This window comes from Lonchura striata, chromosome 9 (assembly GCF_046129695.1).
Source record: "Lonchura striata isolate bLonStr1 chromosome 9, bLonStr1.mat, whole genome shotgun sequence".
Taxonomy (NCBI): domain Eukaryota; kingdom Metazoa; phylum Chordata; class Aves; order Passeriformes; family Estrildidae; genus Lonchura; species Lonchura striata.
Window position 1 is genome coordinate 2,734,856 of NC_134611.1, and position 23,969 is coordinate 2,758,824.

The 23,969-nt window shown below is 38.6% G+C and overlaps 1 protein-coding gene across 5 annotated transcripts in view; it reads right to left on the bottom strand.

Annotated features, from left to right (window-relative positions):
* Positions 1–23,969, bottom strand: part of RALGPS2 (Ral GEF with PH domain and SH3 binding motif 2) — a 113,852-nt gene that overhangs the window by 78,162 nt on the left and 11,721 nt on the right. For 3 of the 5 annotated variants that reach the window (XM_021545911.2, XM_077785288.1, XM_021545912.2), the window contains exons 2-4: positions 12,629–12,760; positions 9,875–9,982; positions 1,412–1,462 (exon numbers count right to left, since the gene is read on the bottom strand). In XM_021545911.2, coding sequence (XP_021401586.1) covers positions 1,412–1,462; positions 9,875–9,982; positions 12,629–12,685 — 216 coding nt within the window. In that variant the 5' untranslated portion in view covers positions 12,686–12,760. Of the gene's footprint in view, positions 1–1,411; positions 1,463–9,874; positions 9,983–12,628; positions 12,761–18,086; positions 18,105–18,512; positions 18,595–23,969 lie in introns of those variants that run through there. The other 2 variants (XM_021545913.3, XM_021545909.2) reach the window with 2 other exon arrangements.

Here is a 23,969-nt window from a genome sequence, read left to right on the forward strand (position 1 = left end):
TTTAAAGACACATCAGCCACCAGCCTCTGTGTACAGCAAAGGAGCACTGAGGCACAGGTAATGCCTGCAAGCTGTCAGAGCCCTCAGCTGCTTGTGTGCAAACACTCCAAAGAGTCAAACAGCCACCCTTCCTCGTGGATATTTTCCAGTGAAGGCATCACACCAATTTTTCTTATTAATTTTTTCTTATTCTTATAGAGATTTCTTATAAATAATTACTTTCCAGATGTATTGGCCTACACTCATATTTTTTCTGAATAGCCTTGGAGTGCCTTTAATTGGCAGAATATATTTATCCTGATCTTCTAATATGATCTCCTTTTTTTTAAAGCTCTTCTCCAACGCTTTAAAGCATTTTGCCCTTTTATCTGACTCTTTTAAATGTTTTCCTCATATGTATGTCTGTGTACTATTTCTGCTAATGTTAAGTACTGCTGTGATGTAGGTTCAAAACAGATCAAATGGAAAGCTCTCTTTAAATCAACAAAACAAAGGATTAAACCAACAAAAAACCCCAAAACCCAGACCAACAAATTAAGAAATGAACAAAAAAATCACACACAGATCCACAAGTGCTGGGAAATATATTGCTGAAATACCATGAAAGCTGAATCATAACATCTTCAAGTACAGATCAAACAGCAGCCTTCAAAAAAAATTCCCAGGTAACACAAATTATGAAACCAATAATCACAGCCAAGAGATTGAGCTGCTTTCTCTACTTGAAGCAAAATATTCTTCAGCAGTCACAAGAGTGACATAACAAACCTGCTGCCAGTGAAATAATTTGTGATGGACTGAAGTGACTGATGGCCTGAGAAAGACTTCCACAGTACTGATAAAATGCACAATAAACTGAAAAATAAACCCTCAAAATACAAAACAATGCCCACAGGAAAATACTGATGGTACAGAAATGAGGAGAAACAAATTCATTATTTATTATAGTCACTGTGAAGATGCCGAAATGAGCTCAAGTCAGCTAAAATCTGAAAGGAATATGGCATTACATAAAAACAAAACAAGAAAACACAAATCATCCATGTATTATCCCAACAGATCACACAAATCTTGAATGCCACTACAACCATTTTCATTTTGCCAAAGGAGAAGAGAAGCAGTTATGGAAACATGTATCAGTAGCTAAAACCTAAAACATTATGATCAGATTTATCAAATCAGGATGTTTGTCATTCAGAAACATTTAATCCCAATGCTTCATCTCCAGTATCAATCCCCAAACAGGCTATTAGCTACAGATATTTTTCTGTTAAAAAAACATCTGCTTCAGAAATGTATGAATTGGGACAAAAATTAAGATTTATAGCCATACACTTGGCAATTCCAGAATTTATACTCTGGCATCAATTTTCTTATTTAGACTGAAAAACAAAGCTAACAAAAGACTTACCTCTGGCTGAATTGCTTTAAATACAGGCACATCCATTAGTGTTATTTGACCCTGGAATAAAAATTTCAAAAAAACATCAGTTCAGATCAAAATTAACCCTTACCCTTGCATTCCAACTTTGCATTGCAACCCTATCATTGCATTCCATTTAGGTGAGTGCTGCTTAAGAATTGCATTTCTTCTGTTTCCTTTTCTTACTTTGCTTTAATTTGATACCTAATTTCAGAGGTTTCAGCTTCTACCACAGGGTTATCCTGCAAAACCAAAGAAAAATGTGCTCCCAGCTTTACATGCACAAATAATAAACAAATTATTCTCAGGAGCATAGTCCTGCAGTTACATAGGCTTGAACTCAGAAACACAATATGAGAGCTTCCCCAAAAGCACAAGGAACTGACTGCAGTTGCTCAAGGGTAGCTTCTCTCCAAACTCTGAAATGTTAGTCCAGCTACACAATTCTACTGAAATATGCCTACAGCTTTTCAATCATTATTGAACCATATCTGAGTAGCAAAACAATGCAATTGTTCAGTTTCTCAGCAACAGTTAAAATTCAACACAATCATCTCCTTTCCAGCAAGACAGAGTTAATAAGTGCATATTCATTCTGGGATGTTTGCTTAGCTTTGAAAAGAGTAAAGTCAAAGACCAGGTTTTACATTTGAAATATATTCACAGAGCCTTATTTTTAAGTTTATTAATCCTGCACATTTTAGGACTGCTGACAGCCTATGTATCTAGAATAAAAAAGACCATTTCTTTCAAAGGTAGCCTAGAAATACCAGTGCCATCCGAGTTAGGTATCACAAATTTTCTTTTAATAATGAATCCAGGGACCTTGTTCTGTTCCCTCAGCTGTCAGCTGCATGGCTTTATTCCCATTTCCTTGAAAACAGCAGTGCCCCATATATACACTCCAAGGTACACACTGACAGCTTTGTGACTCTCACAAATTGCAACTGCCACTTGATGCCACCATGGATGGTGGAACAGCTCCTCAGAGAAAGCCAACCGTGCAGGAAAATTTTAACTAGGATGCTCTAGGTGAAAGTCAGCAACTACAGAGATATACTTGCTCTAATGAGGCAACATGTGTTTTTTGCAAAGACAACCCAATCTATACTTGGTAGCACATCTTGACCTCTAAATGCATTTTTAGATAGGAATTCTGACAATCAATGATAACCATACAAAAATTAAATATATCATTTGTCTGTAACCAACACCCTGACACAATCATCAGTTATTTCTCAGTGCAACACCAAAGAAGTAACAACACTTTTCTATGTTTCACTTTTTTACATTCTCTTTCCTGGTCTCTGCTCTAGTGGGCTGCTCCTTCCCCCAAATACCCCTGCATGGGGCTGGAATGTTGGTGTGCTGCAGGGCAGGAATTCTGCAGGGGGATCTGGACAGGCTGGATCCAAGGCCAGTGGCATGAGGGCCAACAAGGCCAAGAGCTGGGTCCTGCCCTTGGGTCACAACCACCCCAAGCACAGCTACAGCCTGTGAGGAGAGTGCCTGGAAAGTGAGAAACCCAGTCCTGGAACAGCAGCCACAGAACTCCATCTCCAGCCTCCCATTTGTATGCTTAAGTCTATCCAGCTTTCTCAGAAATGTGTTATTTTTGGTGACTATGTGGCTGAGTGGGTGCATCATTATGCTTCTCAGTAAAGCAAATTAATAGGAAAATTGGTTGGGTTTGGGAAGGTGAAATGAAAAGAATGGGCTGTTCAATAAAATTCAAGTAGAAGGCACATTAAAAGACTCTTACAAAAGACATGAGCATTTCAATAGTTTTTTACATTTCACTGCAAATCCTCCTCACTAAAACAAGATTGCAGTAACAGCATACAGTAAAAATAAGCCAGGAAAATGATTATCTGTTCACACTGAAGAAAGAAGATTTAAAAATAAATGTCTTTCTTGCTAGCCCTCCAGAATCCATCCTCTTCATCAGCCTGAACTGCCTTACCTAAATTTGACTTGCTTCAGTAGTGACTTCTAAACAAATTACTACTTAAGATGACATCAATACAAAATACTTATGAAACAAAAAGTATTATTAGAACTTCACACCAGAATTCATATATCAAAATAAATGCATACATTTTAAACAGGAATATTAAAAAGGACATTTTAACGCCGAAAAAACCACGCATGTGACAGGGTTCAGGATTAGTGGTCACTATTAAAAATATTTGAAATTGCTATTAAGTACTTTACAGTATTTTAAAAAGACTGACAATTACAAAACCTCTGGAACTTTTGACAGAGAAACCTCATTCTTCTAGTACCGTGTTGATATTAGGCTGATGGTATTCTTGCTTGGTTGACACATTTTTGCTTTTATTAAAACCTTAAGTAACACGGTATCACAGAACCACTTGTTCAAGAAACATCCCTTATTGCAGTTCCTTTTTTAGCTTGAAATTTCCATCACAAATTCCCAGGGCTTAGTAAATTGCTCATAATTCAAAGGAATCAAGCCACGGAGAGCTGAATATCTAAGCTGATTACTAAAAAGCCATTTGAGTTTGTAGATATGACAGTAACTCACATTAAGAGTCTAAAACCACATTTAACAAAACAGATTTTTTGAAACATTAACTTGCTCATATTTATAAGTCTACATTTATAAGTCTAAAAACTGAATTTTTATTCTTTTAAAACGTGCTTGCTCACTGCTAAGTAAATAAAGCAGAGTGAAAGGTTGGCAGTCTAATTAATAGCACTTGAAATTACAAAGCTTCAAAAATAATTTCTGAGTTTTATGTTATGTGTCATTGCTCAACTCTTAACAGCAACAAAAAGCTTCTACCTTTACCATCTCAAGGGGAATCTGAACCCCAATAAACAAAGCCCCTAATTTGGTTTCTGCAAGTGAGAGAGATACAATGCACTAACTTTTCTCACTCCAGCTCCTTAACCCAGCCAATACAAATTTTTGGAGAGCTTCCCTCTCCCAAATGTGGTTTAATGCTTTAATATTCAAACCAAAAATTATAAGTGTTCAAATCAACTTGTTACATGAAGCACGCCAAACATAACTTTTCTGGTTTTGGAGCTGCCAGCTGCACAGATTAAAAAAAAAATAAAAATAATTACATGTGCAATACAAAATTGTGAACTTGTCCTTATTTATCATTTAAATAAGCATTTTGATTATGCAGAGCTAGAAAGACTTAGTATTTTCTCGCTTTCCAGAATTGTTATCTCTACCAAGTTTATTTAGATAATAAAGTATTTCATCATTGCACAGGGTGAACTGAATGGAGGTTTTGTTTCTGTTTGCCCTAGATCCTAGATAACAGTTCCAGAATATGAGTGGAAAAGGTATGTTTTTAATATATCACAATTATTTTTCCCAAATCTCAACCACTTGAAGAGCCGCATAAGGCAAAACCATCTTTTAAAAGCAGTGCATAATCATTTTCCAGTTCACACACTGAAATGGCTGCTGGAAGACACTTTCCCCACCCCTTCACAGCCATAGGAGTTTTACATGTATAGAAAAGACCTTGCCTGGGGAGTCTCCAACAGCCAAGTGTAAAAATATTTTAGCTCCCATGGGTGTTGAGAAGTTGGACTTGTTAACAATTAAGTACTTCAAAATACTAAAATTATTACCACACAGCTTCATATAAAGAGGTTTTACCCCTCTCTCGGGGAGGTCTACCGGGTCAGAAATTTTATATTCAAACAACTCAGAACTACATTTCTGTGTGCTGCTTCTTTGAGGAATATGAAGAAGCTTAATGAAATAAAATTCAAAAATATTTCCTGATTCTTTCTCTTTTCTATGAGGACACATGGATTACACTCCTTCCACAAAAACCTGTAACTAAAGAAATTCTGGTTTCAGTTAAGACCACTGCATTAAGCTCCTCTCCACATTTTTATATCAAAGTTCTCATTGGACCTGGGCTATAGTCCCACTTTTTTAGTTCTTCTCAAGCATGAACTCTTTCTATCAGGCTACTTGCTGTATGTACTTAAAGTTTTCCTGCCATGTACCTACTCTAAGGACAGGGCACTTCCCCCACTGCTCCCTCCCAGACAAAAAACCCTCAGTGTAAAAAGAAATTCAGTTTCTGTTTGAGATGAAAAAAGTCAAATGTCTGCATTCTGGTCATTGAAGAATACTGCCATCACCTGATTTTCCTTGAAGCCATGTTGGTTGAAGCAGCACTTCATAAATTGCTCCTTAATCTGAATTTCTAGAAGGAATTATATTTAAGCCTTCCAACTTGGCTTAGTGTTGTCTCTCTAGGCTGCCAGGATATTTTCCTCACTGAAAAAATAGCTAAGCCTCTGTTAAGCACAGCATCAGTAGGAGAATAATTCTGCTATCAAATGAACACCAGGGGATTCCAGTTCCTGTGTTGAAGCCCTACTTGTTTTCTCAGAAAGTCCACTCCAAAACTTCTACCATTAATAGTTCCTCCACACGCTGTAATTAAGTTGCTTCTTCTTGCTCTCACTGGGAACATATTTACTATAACATCCTTCTGCAAGTAAAGCTAACAGGATGTAGATAATCTGATATTTCACTGTCAATAAGAACTCCTCCTTGTTTCATTTTAAAATTTTAAAATAAACTCTATTTGCACATTGTTCCCAAAATAAGCAGTATTTTCTTCCAACAACCATTTGACAAAACTTCATGGGAATTAAAAAGAAAGAAATACACATACATTTTAGCATGAGCTTATTCCATAGCACTTCCAGAGACTAGGGTAAAGAATAAAGAATCCTTCTTAGATAACTAGGTGGGAAAAAAAAGCAATGGATTTATACAGCTGCGCTTCCCTTAATTCTACCTCAAATATTTACACCACCGTGGCTAAGTCAAAGTATAAAATGGAAAAGTGAGTCAAAAAGTAATAAACAGCCTAATAATTAAACAGTAGCTGTCTAAGGAATAAGAATTTACTGTAAAGCAAAAAATAAATATTTCCTCAACCTGAGGTTGGCCAGCACCTTAATTTGGAGCTCATGTCCCCAAGCATTCTCTTTCTTTCCTTCAGCTTCACCAGCCTCCCCTTTCCACTGCCACTGCACCACTAACAGATGCCTCCCCCACAAATTGTGCCCTGTGTGCTCAAAACCACACTTCTCCCTGGGATGAAAATGGGGAGCATTCACTGCTACCACGCTGACCCTGGACACACAAGGGCCCCCCCAGCAGGGCCAGACACCACGGGGCAAGCCTGGCACCAGCTTGGCTGTGGCTTCCAGCCCAGCAATAAAGAACTGAGCAGTGACCAGCCTAAAAGCAGGTCTTTAAATCAGAGATGGTCTCCTTACTAGTTACATCTACAAAGCTGACCATTGAATCCTTAAATGTGTCCTACTTCATACTCATTGAATAGGATTCTTCTTCCCCAAAATCTATGCAACACTCAGGTATTCAGTACATCCCCTGGAAGCTTTCTGTAAGCTGAAAGGTGATAAAGCAAACTATAAATTTCCAACAGCAGCAGGGCCTGAAGATCTCACTCATTTCTGTAACTCAGCTCTTTCTAAAGCAGTCTTCAACCTTAGGAAGAATTAAAACCACCCAGCTGCTACACAAGGTTATAACTGTCTCTTACACCTCTACGACAAGAAGAATTTCCATTACTGTTCTAACTGGCCCCCTTGAAGGGCTGGGAGAGTTTTGCTTATGAGACAAAGGACCACTGCATGAAACAGCACTTCTCCTGTGTACTCAGGACAGTGTTAGATAACTGCCAAAGGGGAGAATATGGAAATAAAATCACCAAAAATATCTGCACTCAGGTTTCTCTTTGGCTTGGCAGCAGCTTCTTGAAAATACAGCATTATAAGCAATAGTTTTGTTGTCCAACTCGTCTCTTACCCACTAAATGACTAAACAGAGTTTTGAAATTATAATGTCTTTGAGACAGTGGGAACTGAAAATACATCTGTGTCTCTCAGTGGTACTGAAATCACTAGCATGGATCTTATTTCCAGCGTATCTCAAACTTAATTATCTTTCAGATTTTTGTTCTTCTTCCTCCAGCATAATTGTACTTCTCCCATGTGTGCACAGGGACCCGTTCTGATCAAAATGCAACAGATCACACAAGGTACAGGATGGTTCTTCACAATGTCAATGCTGACTTGATCAGTGAATTCCTACCTTTACACTACCTCTGTACAGGAACTCTTTTCCATTGGAGCCATTTCCTAACCATTATTTAGACAGCTGTCTAACTACCTCTTTTGCAGCAACTTAATTTTATTGCTGTTTTACTGGCTTTTTCACATTATCTTTCCTCTCAATCAATAAGCTACTTAGGTAGCCCACAAATTATTTCATCACTTGCCCACTTCAAAATAAATTACATTATTTTAAGCAGTATTCACTCAGCTGTCACAGAGACATGTCTGCAGCCTGCACTGCATCCATTTTATAAGAGCTATCACTAAATGAAAAGCTTTCTCATACTTTGAAAAAGCAACTGGCAGCATATCCATGTCCAACCCAAGAGGTACTACCCACCACCAGGAAACCTCACTCACTTTTGCATCCTCAAGAGTTCAGCCCTACTGCATCATTCTGGTGGCCTTCACCTCCACACGGAAACCCAGATGAAGATTTTACACCTCTGTTATAGCAGGATCAAACCCAGGAAGGGTAAGGAAGTGGCCAAGAAAATAAAAACAAGGGTCAAGGATACTTTTCCTCCAGGGTACCTAAGTTTTTTACAAACTTACTTATTTCTACAACCTTCAGGGAGAATGAACAGAAAAATAGAGCATTCAAAGCAAAAAGTTGCTACTGGAAAAGCAGATATGTGTGCCCGGGGAAACAAACATTAACAAAGAAGTGCAGCTGTGTAAAGAAACACTGAAAAAGAAACGAAATCAATTATTTCCCTGCCAAAGGACTGAATACTGATGATTTTGTTCAATTGCTCAGAATTTTACATGCAAGGCGTTTCATATTGATTTACAGTAAATCAAATCTGGTATGAAGAACTAGATAGTTTAAAAGGAAAAAGGTTAAAAGCAAAAAAGCAAAAATGTTTCTTTTGAGGGACCGAGAAAACAGCAAAATTATACTTCATAATAGAAACCAAAAATACAGGCACAGCTTCATAACTGTAATGTGAAATGCTTAATTAAAAGATTCCTGTTGGTGAGTAGAACTCTACCCACTTTGAGGCATAACATGAAAACAGGAAAAACACTGGATTTGAATACAGATTTTTTTCTAACCAAGATTTGTTAAGTGGGTAACATTTAGAACACACGGAGTCAAAGGTTGCTGCATTTGAGAGACGAAGGATTAGATGGCGGAGCAAAAAAATTATGAAATGTGATTCTATGACAAGGCACCTCTGTATATTCTGCTGTCTAAGGGAGTGACAGCAGCTCCACAGAGACTGACTGATCTATTCTGCTGCCCAACAGCATCTACCACTGGTAAATAGTAGAGCCATTCAACAAACTCATTCTGGACTGAATGCATAATTCCACTGGAATTCATGTCTCTAGCCCCAGATTCCCTAAGTACTTAGATTTACTTTATGTACAGGAATCATAAGATAAAACTGGAAGGATAGCCAGCCCCAAAAAATACCTTCCCATGGAAAGTAGGTGATGCATTGCCCAGCTGTTCCTGACAATGGTGCAAGGAAGAGGCCCAAACCACATGACTTGAGCTTCAGTCTGGAATAAATCCCATAATTAATTACGATCCTTAGCCAAGAAGATTTTAAAGTGTAAGTACCACTTCATAATCCAGCTGCTTTAAATTTTCACTGTTCTCATTAAAATCAATTGAGCCATTAATAATTAACTGAAATAGTTATTAACAATTACAAACCAGAACAAACTAAATGGGAATATTTTGTGACATGTATTACTCCATATCAATAATCTCCCCAGGACAACTCCTCATGAATCTCATCACTTGAACTGGAAGCACATTAAGAGCTTAGCAATCTTTCTAGTAACATACTTGAATCACTTAGAGGGACCATCTGTTGTCCTCACCTCTACGGGGAGTAAAAACAAAACAAAACAATCACCAACTATTTTGGTTAAACATCTCATTATTCTGTGCAGCCAAAAGAAGAAAACTAGGAAAGTTTCCTAGGGCAAGAACCAGCAGAGTGCAGAATTAAAATGGCTCCAGAAAAAAAAAACAAGTACGAATCAATTATAGCCCTGCAACTAAAACAGGCATGTCAGAATTAAGCTGCATCACATAAATAAAGAATCTCTGGTCTATGCTACATATAAGAGTATGAAAAATATCTGGAGAGCAGAGCCCAAAATGATCACTTAATTTCAAACACAATAGAGACAATGAAGAACTAAAGAACCTTTTTTGAAATCCCATGGATGACAGAAATTAGGCAAAAAAAGTGCAGAAATAGAGAAGCAGAGGAAAAGCTGCAAAGGAGATTCACACACAGAGTAATTAGAATTCCTGGACTTGCTTACCGCATATTCCTCTGGTGTAACCTTTAGAACATCAAATACCACTGCATCAAAACTCTTCTTCAGTTCAGCTGAACCCTTGTCACTCAAGGACTCAGAGCTGCTACTTTTCTGCAGAAACAAACAAAAAAAAAAAACACTGAGGATGTTTTGGACCTATCTTCTTTTTTTCCTTCATTTTTTTTACACTCCCAAAAGCAAAATTTCTGTCCAAACGTCATTGTTCACATAACTTTTCTATTGGGTAAATTATCAATTCAAATTCAGTCACAGAACAGACTTTTTCTTGATGTGGATTGCAAAAAAAATCAGACCCTCAAAGTGACATCTGGATTTCTATGGATTTCCTTCTAGCTGAAGGAGGGCAGGGTTAGATTAGATTTTAGGAAGAAGTTCCTTGCTGTGAGGATGGGAAGGGCCTGGCACAGGGAGCCCAGGGAATCTGTGGCTGCCCCATCCATGGAAGTGTCCAAGGCCAGGCTGGATGGGGCTTGGAGCAACCTGGGATAGTGGAAGGTGTCCCTGCTCATGGCAGGGGGTGGCACTGCATGGGCTTTACCATCCCTTCCAATGCCAGTAATTCCACAATTTCAAAGGAATTCCTCAAAACACAGTACTTACATTTCAATGCATAATTAAATTCCAATTTTATGGACAGGAAAGGTAATAACAGCAACTATGTCAATAAAAGCAATACAGTCACACTGAATTTCAAACAACAAAATACCACAAAGGTAAGGGAAAAGACAGGGTCTGCCCCAAGGCAGTTATAGTTACCAATTCTCTTCCTCTTTCTCTTAAAAACATGGAAGCTTACAAAAATTACACTGATCTACAAGTGTTCCCGTTGAAGACATTTAGCAGAAGGAATTTTAGTGTTGTTTTTAAATTACAGTATTCACATTTGCAAAAAATAGCAGATCCTAGGATATCATTCCATGAACATTTATCTACAAAATAAAGATTTTGCTTCCCTGCAAAATGCAAATGTGGCTCAAAAAATAAACACTTCATATTGGCTTCATATGTTTCATATACAGTTTTTACATTAAAGCAATACATCTGTGTTATGAGCAATCACTTCCTCTAGCACAGAGATGCAGACCTACATTCTATTTATTAATTCCTGAAGCTGTGTCAGGGGAAGTTAGGCTTGGGTATCAGGAAAAAGCTCTTCCCTTAGAGGGTGGGTGGGCACTGCCCAGGCTCCCCAGGGAATGGGCACAGCCCCGAGGCTGCCAGAGCTCCAGGAGGGTTTGGGCAATGCTTCCAAGGATGCACAGGGTGGGATTGTTGGGGTGGCCAACACAATCAAGGCCCTTTCTGACAGTCTGTGCCATTTCACTGCTAATGTTGCAACACCCTCTCAAGACTGTGGACATGGGTCCTTGAGAATTTAGCCAGTTGAAATAAACTCATGTCCATTTTCAAGCAATGTTGTTGTAAGGACACATTATAAAGAAAATGCTTATTTAATAATGATGTCCACTTTTATTTAGATTCTGACATTACAATCTCTCTGAAAAATTTGGCTTTGAAAACACCACCAAAAGCTCCAAACCAGACACATATTTTCAGTAATCAGTATGCTTACAGAAACATTTCAGTTACAAGTCCTCTTCCCTACTTCTTAGCCAAGATAGAAAAATAATACCGCTTGCTTAAAGTAAATTAGTGTAATTTTGCCAGAATACATTTCACTCAATTTTATCAGACATCACATAAACATTCAAGACTATTTTGCTGAGTACAGAAGTTACTTTCCTCCAAGAAAATGTTTCAGGTGCACGCCAAAAAACAGTCAATGATTCATGAAGCAATTATAAGGGGAGCACAAGAATCTATATAAAAACAAACAACGATCTTGAAGACTGATGCCAACTTTCTTGACAATAGTTGTGAAATGGTGGTGGAGATTATTTGGTTCCTTTTGGTAACACAAGACTCCAATTTTCCTTTCAACTTGTTTGTGGTACTCTCCATTTCCATATGCAAGTGCATACCACACACAGCTGCTATCAAAACTCATCTGTAAACATGTAAATAAACAAAACATCTTTGGTACAGTACAGAGATTCGTGGAAGAAACCAACTACAGTCAGGACTTTGTGGCTCTCATCCCTATTGACTTTGTAGTGTTCTAATTTCAGCCCAAGCCTCTTCCTTAACAAGCAGATGACAAATAGAAAATTACATTAATTTCAAACTAAGAGGCATCAGCAGATGAGGCCAATCTCCATTGCTTGGCTGATGCACACACTTGGCTCACAAGCTGCTCATTTCTAGAGGGCAGAAGCTTTGATGGGCAGGAGGGACCCCCACCTATGCCAGAATATAGTCCAAGAGACAAAGAGAACAATTTTATTCCACTGCTGCTGTGTCAGACTGCCCTTCTGTACACACATACAAGTACCTGTCAAAGAAAAGAACATTTCCCACCGGCCTTGCCAAGCCAGCTTAATGTGCTAAGAGTGTCTATTCTTGTTAAAACTTGAAAAGCTTCCTTGTCTAGATGTGATGGAAGAGAACATGGAAAAAATCAGCTTTGGCTATGGTATATGCAAGTTCATGCTCTATTTTGGTATGCCAAGTTCAGGACTTTACATTTTATTCACACTAAACTGGAGTGTATGAAACCAACCTACAGAACCAGAATCTGTTGGATGACAGCTGTTAGAAGAAAAACTCACATTTTAGTGCACTTAAAGTAAAAATTGAGTACACAGTTACCCAGTAACTGAGGTTTCCAATCCTTACCTCTGAAGCAGTAGCTGCAATGTTAACACCACTGGACTGTCCGTTCATTAGCTCCATACTGCCCACACCATTAATCTTCGGCCCTACATTTACAGCAGCAGGATCATCTCCAAGGCAATCCAATAACCATTCCTACAAAGAGCAAAAAGGTATCAGAATCCACTTTCTGCAGGGGTTTTAATCAAGATTCAGTGCCTAAAATCCTTAAAAAAAATAAAGGACTTCCAAAATGGCTACACCTCTCTGAGGTCCAGACTTTAGATTCTAACCTGTATTTTAAAATTACCTACTTAAAACCAGCATAAAAAAATGAAGCTTCCATTAAGATCCATCAGTTACTGGCAGTATTGACATACCATATTCTTTTCCCCTATTGTTTTCTCTCTTCTCCAGGAATCAATATGCAAACATATGCAGTAGCCCTAACAAATTGAAGTCTGCAACGTCAGTTCAAATACTATGCTTTTCCTTTTATTAGCTTTAAAATTATATTCCAGTATATATATTAAATCCATTAGGTAACTTCAAGGTATTATCCAATCTCTTCCTATCTTACAGGATTCTTCACCAGCTTCAAGCAAAAATTATAACATTAAAAGCAATTAAAACTACAAATTGAATTTATACTTTTCTCCACTAATGACCCAAGCTATTTCTTAGTAAAAAAAAAACTTCTAACAGAAAAACACACAAAGGAAAACTCCACACACTGACTTTTAATGCATCCTTGCAGAAATACTATGAGTTTCATTTCTGCAGAGAAAAGGCTGCAAAGAAATGGAAGCCTTTGGCATTCACTATAAAAGCAGTAAGACTACCCAACCACAGTATTACAGAGTAAAAATTAGTTTGTGCTTAAATTAATGAGCTGTTAGTGCCCTCTAGTGTGAAAACGATTATAAATCAGCTTCCATGGATCTATGTCTATAACGCATGTGACTGCTTACAAAGTTGCTGCTGTTTATTAAATTCACTTTTGGTTTGTAGTTTAATTTGGAGCTATTGCATAGTCTGAAAACAAATGGAGAGTGACAGGTAACTGGGTAATTCCACATGATAAAACAGTTTTACAGCAGCTCATACTTCATGCCTGTAAGGAATGAAATAAAATAATCTGAAAAGCTGTATCTCCAAGTGACCTAAACCAAGACTGCCAGACAAACAAGCCTGGAAGGCAAGAAACTGCAATATTTAAATAAGAAAATATTCTTTATAAAAGCAATATTTAAGAAATAAAATATCCTCAAAATTTAAAGTGCCACCATAAGAATGCAATACAGAAAGGAAAGCAATAACAGAGAGAAATGTGGCAAATGTCAATCAAACACTACAGCTTCCAGGTATTTCTAAGTATTACCAGTCCCACCTGAGCTGTGTTTCTGCACTTCAGGACAGCCACCCACATTCTACCCTTTGTTGTTTTGCAAAAACTGACAGAACTAAAACAGAGGATGCTACATTTCACTTTAATGTTGCACTCCCAGTCCGTGTGCTTTAATTAACACTGATTGCTCCACTGAAAATGCATTCAACTGCACTTAAGCTTTAAGTTACAGACCATATAAAGGAAAAAAATCTCATCTCTGGCTTCTGAGTGTCACTGCTGTCCTGTCCTTCCCCATCTCAATTACCCTTCAGATGGTCTTGTGGAATATTGCCAATTGCACAGCTCCCCAATGCCTCTCTCTTGCAGCTTTTTCATTTACTGAAGAGAAAAGCTCAGAAATAAAACTCTGATATATTACAAGTTTCATTTATGTAGTGACAATAAAGGACAGAGGTATCACATCTTCAACATCTGTTTCAGGCCCCCCACATGCTCAAAATAGTACATTTATCCCAAAGTAATCTCCTATGCTGAAAAACCCCTACCCTTTAAAAATGTAGGGATTTTTTTAACCACTGTATTTTTAAGGAAAGTTGACACTTTGGCTTTGTCTAATACAGTTATGGAGAGTATGACAAAATTGTGTAATCTCAAATTAAGGTTAAATATCTGACCCTTGGCTCACATCAGCTTCAATTGTTCCCCTTCCCATATTAAAGGGAGGCAAAAACGGAAAGAATTGGGGATGGCCTTCTCTGCAAGGAAAAATAAAAACCTGAGCGCTGGGGGCTTTTTTTGTGGCGGTATTTGGATGGTGCTAATTAAAAGAAATTACAGCTATCACAGAAACCTATGGAGTTGGCAGCTCAGCCTCACATCAACAAGAGCAAACAGATTTCTCTATCAGCAAATGCTGAAGCCCAGTTTCCTCAATGACTCCTCTCACATAACCCACAGCCACTCACAGGAACGTCCTCCCCGAATTTCCTGACAGACTTTCCACCTCACAGGATCTGCCTGGAAGGGACAGGAGTGCTGCACACTGATCCAGGTTTTCCTTTTCTACCTGGTTACTGTGGTAAGAGCTGAGAGAACTCTGACTCTTAGGTAGGTGTGGGCCACCATGCTGAGAATTTTTAATAAACAGAAAATCACTGAGGAAAAAACCCTCCATGCAAAGGAAACTGAGTTTACAAAATATAATATCTGCCATCAAGTTGTATCCTAACAAAGCTGTCAACACAATGATAATTTTGTGTCCATTGCTGCATTACAAGCATATACCTGAATACATTTATACTTTTTCACAATCTATGGACAAACTAAGGAGCTGAATTAGTACTGAACTGCTATAAATACATATTTATCAACTTTAAAGTACCAGAATTTGCAATCTTCACAATGTTCTCATGTCGAGCAGCTTTCAAAAGTACATCACCACTTCCCTAATAGGAACAGTCACAGCAACAGTTTTGGTTAATGTCCCCCTTGAGACAAATATTGAAAAAATCCTCACACTGGAATAACTAAATCATTTGCTTCCGATACTATCCTTCTGCTCAACACCAAAATAATCTGTGAACAGCAATATCAGAAAGTGATCAAGAGCAGAGAAGTTCACAGCAGCAGCTGGGTCTGTGGAATGACTGTCACCACACTGCAACAGTGAGTCACAGTGTTCACTGCCTACCTTGTATATCCAATTACCAAAACTGAATTACACTGAGTAATTTGAACTTCCAGTCAGTTTCTCCTTTCCAATTCAATAAATGTCTTTGTGCTCAGAAATTAATTACATGTGGAACTAAGAGTGTTTCCTATGATGCACAAAACACCTAAGCATTTATGCCAGCCTGAAGCCTTGACACACTGTGTGGTATCTTCCTACCATGCCATTCATACTGTACAGTAGAAAGCAAACTAAAATACTGATACAATGATTCATCACACCCAAACAATGAAAATATCTCGACTATTGTTGTAGTTTAGCCCCAGCCAGCAATTCAGCCCCATGCAGCCACTCACTCACTCCCCCACAGTGGATGGGGGAGAGAATCAGCAGAATAGAAGAGAAAAATCTCATGGGTTGAGAAGCAGACAGCTCAGTAAGGAAAGCAAAACCTGTGTGCTCAAGCAAAGCAAGGAATTCATTCACTGCTTCCCAGGAGCAGGCAGGTGTTCAGCCAGCCCTTGGAAAGCAGGGGTCCATCCTGTGTAACAGTGACTTGGAAAGGCAAAAGCCACTCCAAAGCCCTTCCACCTTCTTCCTTCAGATTTATAATATTATATTTATGGCCTAGAATAACCCTGTTGGGTTCAGCTGTCCTGGCTATACCCTCTCCCAACTTGTTGTGCACCCCAGCCTCTTTGCTGGTGGGATGAGGAGCAGGAAAGGCCTTGACTCTGTGTAAACCCTGCTCAGAGTAGCCAAAATATTGCTGTGGTATCAACATTGTTCTTGGCACAAATGCAAAACACAGTCCCACACTAGATACTGTGGAGAAAATTAACTTTATCCCAAGGCAAAACCAGCACAGCTAAGCAGGGTCTGTTGCCTTCAGTGAGTTTTTCTGCAAATTCACACAAGGCTGTGCTGCTGATCATTCCCATACATTCCCTGACCTGCAGATTCCCACAAAGGGAAAGCTTGGGGAGGATGAGCAAGGGCAGCAGCAGGGTGTGTCCAAGCACAGCTGCTGCAGAGCCAGCCTGATCTCAGCACAAAGGGGAGCAGATTTGCTTCAGATCAACAGCTCTGTCAGACCTACTGATGCACCCCAGCTGAGTGCATCACCTGGTGCTGGAAATGCTTCTCCCCGAGCTCTTTGTGCCAAGTGCCTGTCTCCCAGGGTTAGCTACAGCACGGGGCAGCTGAGATGCAGCTCTACAAAACCACAGAGCCAAGGGATTTCAGAGAACCTCAGCTGGCTTCAACCCACCTATTCCTTCCTGGTGTCGCCAGCATCGTGGCAGTGAGCACACTCCAGATCACACGTGGGCATCTCACAGGCATTGTGCTGAAACTGTATACTGCAATTGCTGGAGTTTGCCAAGTTGAATTTGCATTTATATTGTGATTTCTGTGTATTTTGTATCATACACGCTGCTAAAACAGAAATGCTCTGAAACATCAGCTGTATCAAATGGTTAATCTAGCATTAAGCATTACACCCTCCATGTGTGGGATATCTGAAAGAACCTGAGTAGAGAGTACTTGTCTCTCACAGATGTCTAACACAACACTTACACCTGACTCCCTTCCACAGATGTTCTTGGCTCAGTTTGGGTCAAACTCTGTCCCAAAAATACTGTACAAACAGCATTTTAAAAGACAACCCTAAAATCACATTTGAAACTTCCTGCCCAGAACAGTACAAAAGCTTTGAGGAAACAATGAAGTTCTAGGAATGGCTCAAGAGTCAAGATGACCAATATCCTCTTTGTTCTTATTCATAATATCAGTACAAAGTGTCATTTGTTTTCATCACAGATCTCCATTAAGAAAACAAAAGTGCCTTGTATGGATCATCATTAACTATAAATGCAGAACCACTACCAAAGACTTTGGGGACCAAAAAAATCTATTCCAGACACAATGAACCTGAGCTTCCTCATCCTGTGGAAGAGTGCAAGAAAACTGTAGTTTAAAAGGTAAAATATGAGACAACTGCTAAGAACCAACACAACCCACAACAAAAAAACCTTAAGAAAACAAACACACTAAAAAATAGCAAAGCACACACTCCACACCTAAAGACCCCAAACGAACATAAAAGCCTCACAATGAAGCAGACAGTCACCAGGGAACAGGCAAAGAACAAAGAAAAAACAAACTGCACCTTCCAAATTATATCCTTCAGTTTCACATTCCAGCCACCAAAGCAGAAACCCACCCAGGTTACTGCATTGTACAAATAAAGACAGTATGTAAATAGTCTTAAAGAAGAGAAATTACAATCACCTAAAGCCACACTTTAATTCAGTTTTCAGTAAGCATGATGATATTAAGATAGTAAAACTGATAAAAATAGTAACTTCCACAAAAGACAAAATAAAAACTCAAGCAACTTAATACTACTGCATCACCCTGAAGGAAATTTATCATTAAAAATAATAAAATCCCAGACTTACAATCTCACACACTATGAAATCTCCAGATGTGTAAATCTTGGCAAAGCACAGCCTAATTTACCACTAGTGAAGATTGCGATAAAAGAGAGAAGATACACATTGGGTAGAGACCTGACAAAAAAAGATAGGGGAGCATAATTTCAAAATACCAGATTACTAAGAGTTATTAAATAGGCAAAACCACTACAAATATTAGGAAAAAAGCATTTAGAAATACAGGAAACCAATGTAATACAGGGGAAATAAAAATATCTGATGAACAGAAGAATGAAAAAAAAAAAAGGCTAATCACTAAAGGACTCTTGTAAGCTGACTCCTGTAAAATTTCTGCTGGGAATTTCAGCTGGAAATGATGCCACTAAAGTTTTAAGCATGAAGCAGCCACATGAGACCCAGGTATTTGCATTAGTTATGAAACAATACTACCTGCAAAACATTGCAAAAGAGACACTGATGCTGTACTCTCTGCAGTTCTGGTCACCTTGTTTCCAAAAAATTTTTTCCATGAAATGCATGCACAGAAGGGCTTGTAGGTATTCTGAAGGCAGTGAAACTTCTTTTCTAAGTGGAACTGATGGGACTTCAGCTTGCTTATGGTATCTGAGATCTGCATGAGGACACACTTGCCATATATTTAACTATCAGTAAGATAAACCAGAAGTATATAAAGCAGATGAACCAGAAGAATAAAACGCAAATTTATGCTCAAAATCTGAGTAACAGCAATTGAGTTCTTGAACAGTTTTCAGACACCACCACTAATAGCAAATATCTCACAGCTGCTTAAGTTCATGCTGGACTCCTTCCTGATGGAAACAGTACCACAGGGTGCTGCAGGAGCAGCACAGCTGACCCAGTGACACAGACTCCTGCTGGAAACTCAAAGCACTTCTGTGCTCACACAGCTCACTTCTGTCACACATACATTCTTTCCCCAAGCATCTGTTGCACAACAGTCACTGCAGTATCAGCTGGTTAAGCTCCAAGACAGATGAAATTAGAATCCATGGAATAGCAAAGGGAACAAAAAATTCTTTCATTAGGTTTGACACTGAAGTTTAAAATAAAAAAAGAAGCTTCATTTAAATGTGTTCATTTAAATTTAAATTCTCTTTTTCTACCTTAAAAATGGCATTACCTGTCAATTAGGTAAAATTATTATTCTTTAAGAAGACACTACTCACAAAGCACTTCCACTATAATTTGTTCTGAATAAATCCTATTGCTGCTTTTATGCACCTCATTCCCCAACTTTGGGAATGAAAGGAGGCTGGGGGAGAAATAAAGGAAGAGAGATAACAACAAGGCTCTGTCTCATTCATATCTTGGTTTTCAGCTATCTAGGCCTCTTCTCTGTGGTTCTCCAGTACCCACGCTCTCCTTTTAATCTCAAGAACTGGTACAACTTGTAGCTCCCATGTCCTAGGATGAGATAAAGAAAGAAAAACCAAAACTGAAAGCCAGAATATCCTTCTCCAGGGCACAAGTTACTAATTTACCAAATCCTATTACAAAATTCAAACCACCACCTCAGTCTTTCACCAACTTGCAACAACAATCAAGAGGTTCAGCTAAAAATGGAAATTTTTCCAGGTTAGTTACACACAAATAGGAAGAAGATACTTACCACTCTGACTTCCACCACTCAAAAGCAGCTTTCCTCAGTGGATCAACTCAGGGCCAAGACTTAAATGGGAGATATTCTAGCAGAAGGCAACAAATTTGAGTATGAGAACTGGTACACAGCTGCAAGCAGTGGCAGATCCAGGCTCTCACAAAGGCACAAATCAAGCAGAAGGAAAGGGATCATTGCAGGCAACAAATGGAGTAAGCCAAAAATGTGAACACGTGTACAAGCTATTTAGGTTTAGCCTGAGGTTGTGAGAGGTTGGCTTTCTGCTACTAAAAGGCTTCTCCAGCAGTGTCTGAGTGTTAAAAGACAAAATGTAGGCACACTAAGACAATAACTGCACAAAACCTGAAGAACTTTCTGTTCACAAGCTGCTTACAAATCATCAGGTCCCTGGTGCTTCTTCCTTCAGAGATCACCAAGAAGCCTCTGTTTGTAGTTCTTGAGAAAAGTGCATAGAACAAAGCTTTAACCCTTTGGATCTGCTTATTACTTTGTAATTGCTACCAGAAGAATGAAACTCTGAATTGATGAGACACAGTTTGGCTCCCCTCCCATATGCCAAAAGAGTAAGCAGTAGGAACTCTTTTAGCACAGAAAGTACATCAAAAGTGTAAGGTTCTACCTTCATCATCTCCCTCCCACAACTAAAGCCAGCCCAAAGTTTAACCTCTTTGAGCAAAATTTGTTTTCATCCTGAAGAAGAAATCCAGGTTTGTTCAGTAAGGAACCAGAGGAGAATCTCTCTTTGCCCCAAAAACACAACAGGAGAAAATATAACCTAGAGACATTTGTGAAGGAAATAATTATTTTCAAGAATAAGTAGAAAGATTGCAAAGAAAATAAATAGGATTTAAACTAGAAGCAAATATTTTTAATTAATTAGGTAGTTCTATAAGATGATGATCTTTCCCCAACTGGATTTTCAAGACCTCCACCAGTTAGCCATACAGTTGTCAGTTTTGTTTGCAAACAAGAGGAGCAATAAATTATTAATGTCCCCTTGATTAACTGATGCTCAGTTTGCAAAGTGCTGCTCTGGCTAAGAAGTGCAGGTACGAAATCAGTGGAATTAATAAAGGAAGAACACATCTGTGGACACCATTCTGAACAGGGAAACCATACTTAAGAGCATGCAACAGTGGAGTACTGAATGTTGCTAACATGGACTTCAGGATCAAAAAACTATTTTCAGAAGTAGTTAGATCCAGTTTTGCTTTGTTTGAGGATAATACAAGCAACACATGAATAGGGAAGAATTATTAAGACTGTGCATCTGCAAAAATGTCACATCTTACAGTGAAAAGTCTCTAGAACTGCCTTCTATATTCCTAGCTTTTTATTATTATTTTCAATAAGGCAGCACAAAAAAATTCAGCAGAAGGCAGACATGAAGAAAGTCATTGTAATGATCTGCAAATGGATCTATGCAGGAGATGCATGCCTTCTCTCAGAACAAAAAGTGCTTCACAGACAAAAGATTTGGGAAAAATATTTAAATATAATTTTATGTACAATGGCACAATTGTAAGTTCTGCGATGGGAATGACAACTGACAGCCTGAGTTTTGTTACTGCAAACAGACTACAGGAACTCTGACGCCAGAAATCACCAGCCTCACATGCCAAAAGCACATATAAGAAAAAAAACTGACAAAAACTAACCCTGAGGATCCACACTGAATTTCCTGTGTAAACCTACATATCACACAGGGATGTAAAGAGAACTCAAATTTCCATGCCTATTCCTGGAGGCATTATGTGCTAGAGTCAAAACTGCAAACATCCAAACCAAAACTAAAATGACCAAACTATCCTAGGACAGATTTTTAACAAGAGGGAAGTAAGAAAATCCCAACTTGCTGAGTAACAGTCTCCAAATCCACAGAATTAAGGACTTGGTATATCCAACAGCCTTGGCTGCACCCTTGCTTTGTACAGTAAGGCAAGAAAGATTGACAGTTAAGGAAAAGAAGTCAAAACTCCTCCTCTGTTGAACACCTGGTTTTTCCACTCAGAAGAAAATACTGTTGAGAGAACATTTCACTGTATTTCCTTATTAAGCCACTAATAAACACTAAGGACCTTTCTCGAAGAGGACACACAATATCTTAGTCTGGTTTGAAATTCAGCTTTCAGAGAGATGAGTACAGCCTTTATCAGTAAAACCTGGGATAGCAACATTTCAGCGATGTTCCCTATAATTATTCTTTTCTGAACATCATGCATTGATATGCACCGTTGCTATAGAAATGGTGCTAACAGGAAAAAATCTACCAGCCTATGAATTGCCTGTTTGGTATGATGACTACTGGGGAAAACTACAACAGACATCTGGGGAAGAGAGCTGCATCTTCTGCCTGTGTCACCATCCCTGTATTCATTTATGGAAGTGTGTCAAGCCCAGGGTAGACAACTTCAACAAGCAAACAATACACAAACCAGTTTCTTATCAATCTGAGCATGCACCTCTTTTCCATATTTCTGTCTCCCTTTGGAAGGGCCTCAGTAAATCAATCAACTCGGGAGAGAACAGATCAAGACCCAAATACCCATCATTTAATGTTAAATACCTTTCTCTACCCAAGATCAGTCAGCAACCGGTGACCAAAGCATCTGCCTTAAAACATGAAAGAAACCAAGTTCCATAGAAACCCAGACACCAAGTTAATTCAAATACAGGACTCCAACAGTCAGATGGCTTGACCATTTATCAGTGACCCACTCAAAGTGCCTGAAACTGTTGACCAAGAATATGTTTGCTTCAACTGAAATAATTCAGACTGAATGTTTTCATGAAGGAGAACAGTGTATTTTTAAGATGGTATCAGACTTTTTTTCTTGTTATCAAAATAGAAACACATAGTAGACCACAGGGCATTGGTGTCTCTTCAGACACTCAAGGTAGACAGGAATTTATTTGAAGGTCTGAAGTTCTGGCAAACCCATTTATTGTTTGTTCACTAACAACAGCAGTCTAATCACCAGACAAATCTCAATGTGATTTCAGGTAAATGGGCAGTATAAATGAGAGCCCTGCTGGAGCCACTTCTAAGCCATCTATCTACATTATTGATGAAAGGATCTGCCCTAAAGAGGGAATGACATAATAAATATCTACAGAACTTGTGTAACTGATGTAGAATACAATGCTTTCCAAAAGACATCAAAAAGACACAGATGTAGCAGCACAAGCACTAATTTGAAGAGCACAGCTGGCAAAGAGTAAGAACCAGCTATACAAAATCATTTGTATACCTCTAAGGGCAGTAAAAGCAAGACTCAAATTCTTGTTACAAAACCAAGAGAAAGACACTGCAGGGGTGAGATTAATGACATGCCTTCGATACAGACTGTCAAGAAGGATTTTTAAGATTATTCCAGCACTATGAATGCAGCACAGTATGTTCACAAGTGATATCCTACCCAGCTATTTGGATATTTGAGCTGTTCAGTGGATGACTGGATAATTATCACTCAAACATATCCTTAAGCTTATGAAACACAGCTGTGTCCATTTCTGCCAAATCAATGAAAGCAGACATTAAAGACTGATTTAAGTACAAATATGTGCAAACTGGAAACTTGGGTCCAAGAGTAATGACAGAGGTATTCTGTACACAATATAGTTGTGATGAATTTGAAGGAAAATGGCGTTTTGAATGAAAACTACTGGTTTACAGCAGATAACACTTTCGAGGAAACCATGCCATTTAACATTTCATATAACTAAAAAGAGGATTATATTCAACTCTTTGCTAATCTTTTAACTGCTAAAAACTAAACCTAGAATGCTATAATGCAAGAAAGTCCATGGCATGACAGGGCAAGCTACCACAAGTAGGGATATGAAACCCATTGTCATGGGACCACGAAGCGATGGTTACTTTATCTTTAAAACGCTTACTGATTAGAACCTTTCAAAAGAATCCCCGACCTGCTACTTCAAAAATACTAATAGCCAAAATCTCTGATCTTAGCAAAATGTTTGGAAAATGCTTTGCTTTCCTTTCCAGGCTCACCAAAACCATCTCAGTGATAAAGCAGTACAAAGCTCAGGGAAACCACAATTAGAACTAAAGCAAAGATCCTCAGACATCTATCAGGTAAGGATTCCTGTACCCTGGCAGGAATTCTGTCCCAGATTTTGCACGGTTTTTTCCCTTCTTCTGCAGAGAGGACATATTTTAGTCCAGAATAACCAACGACACTGGCTTTTTCTAAAGCAACAGACATTGGCCATTCTGGGCAAAC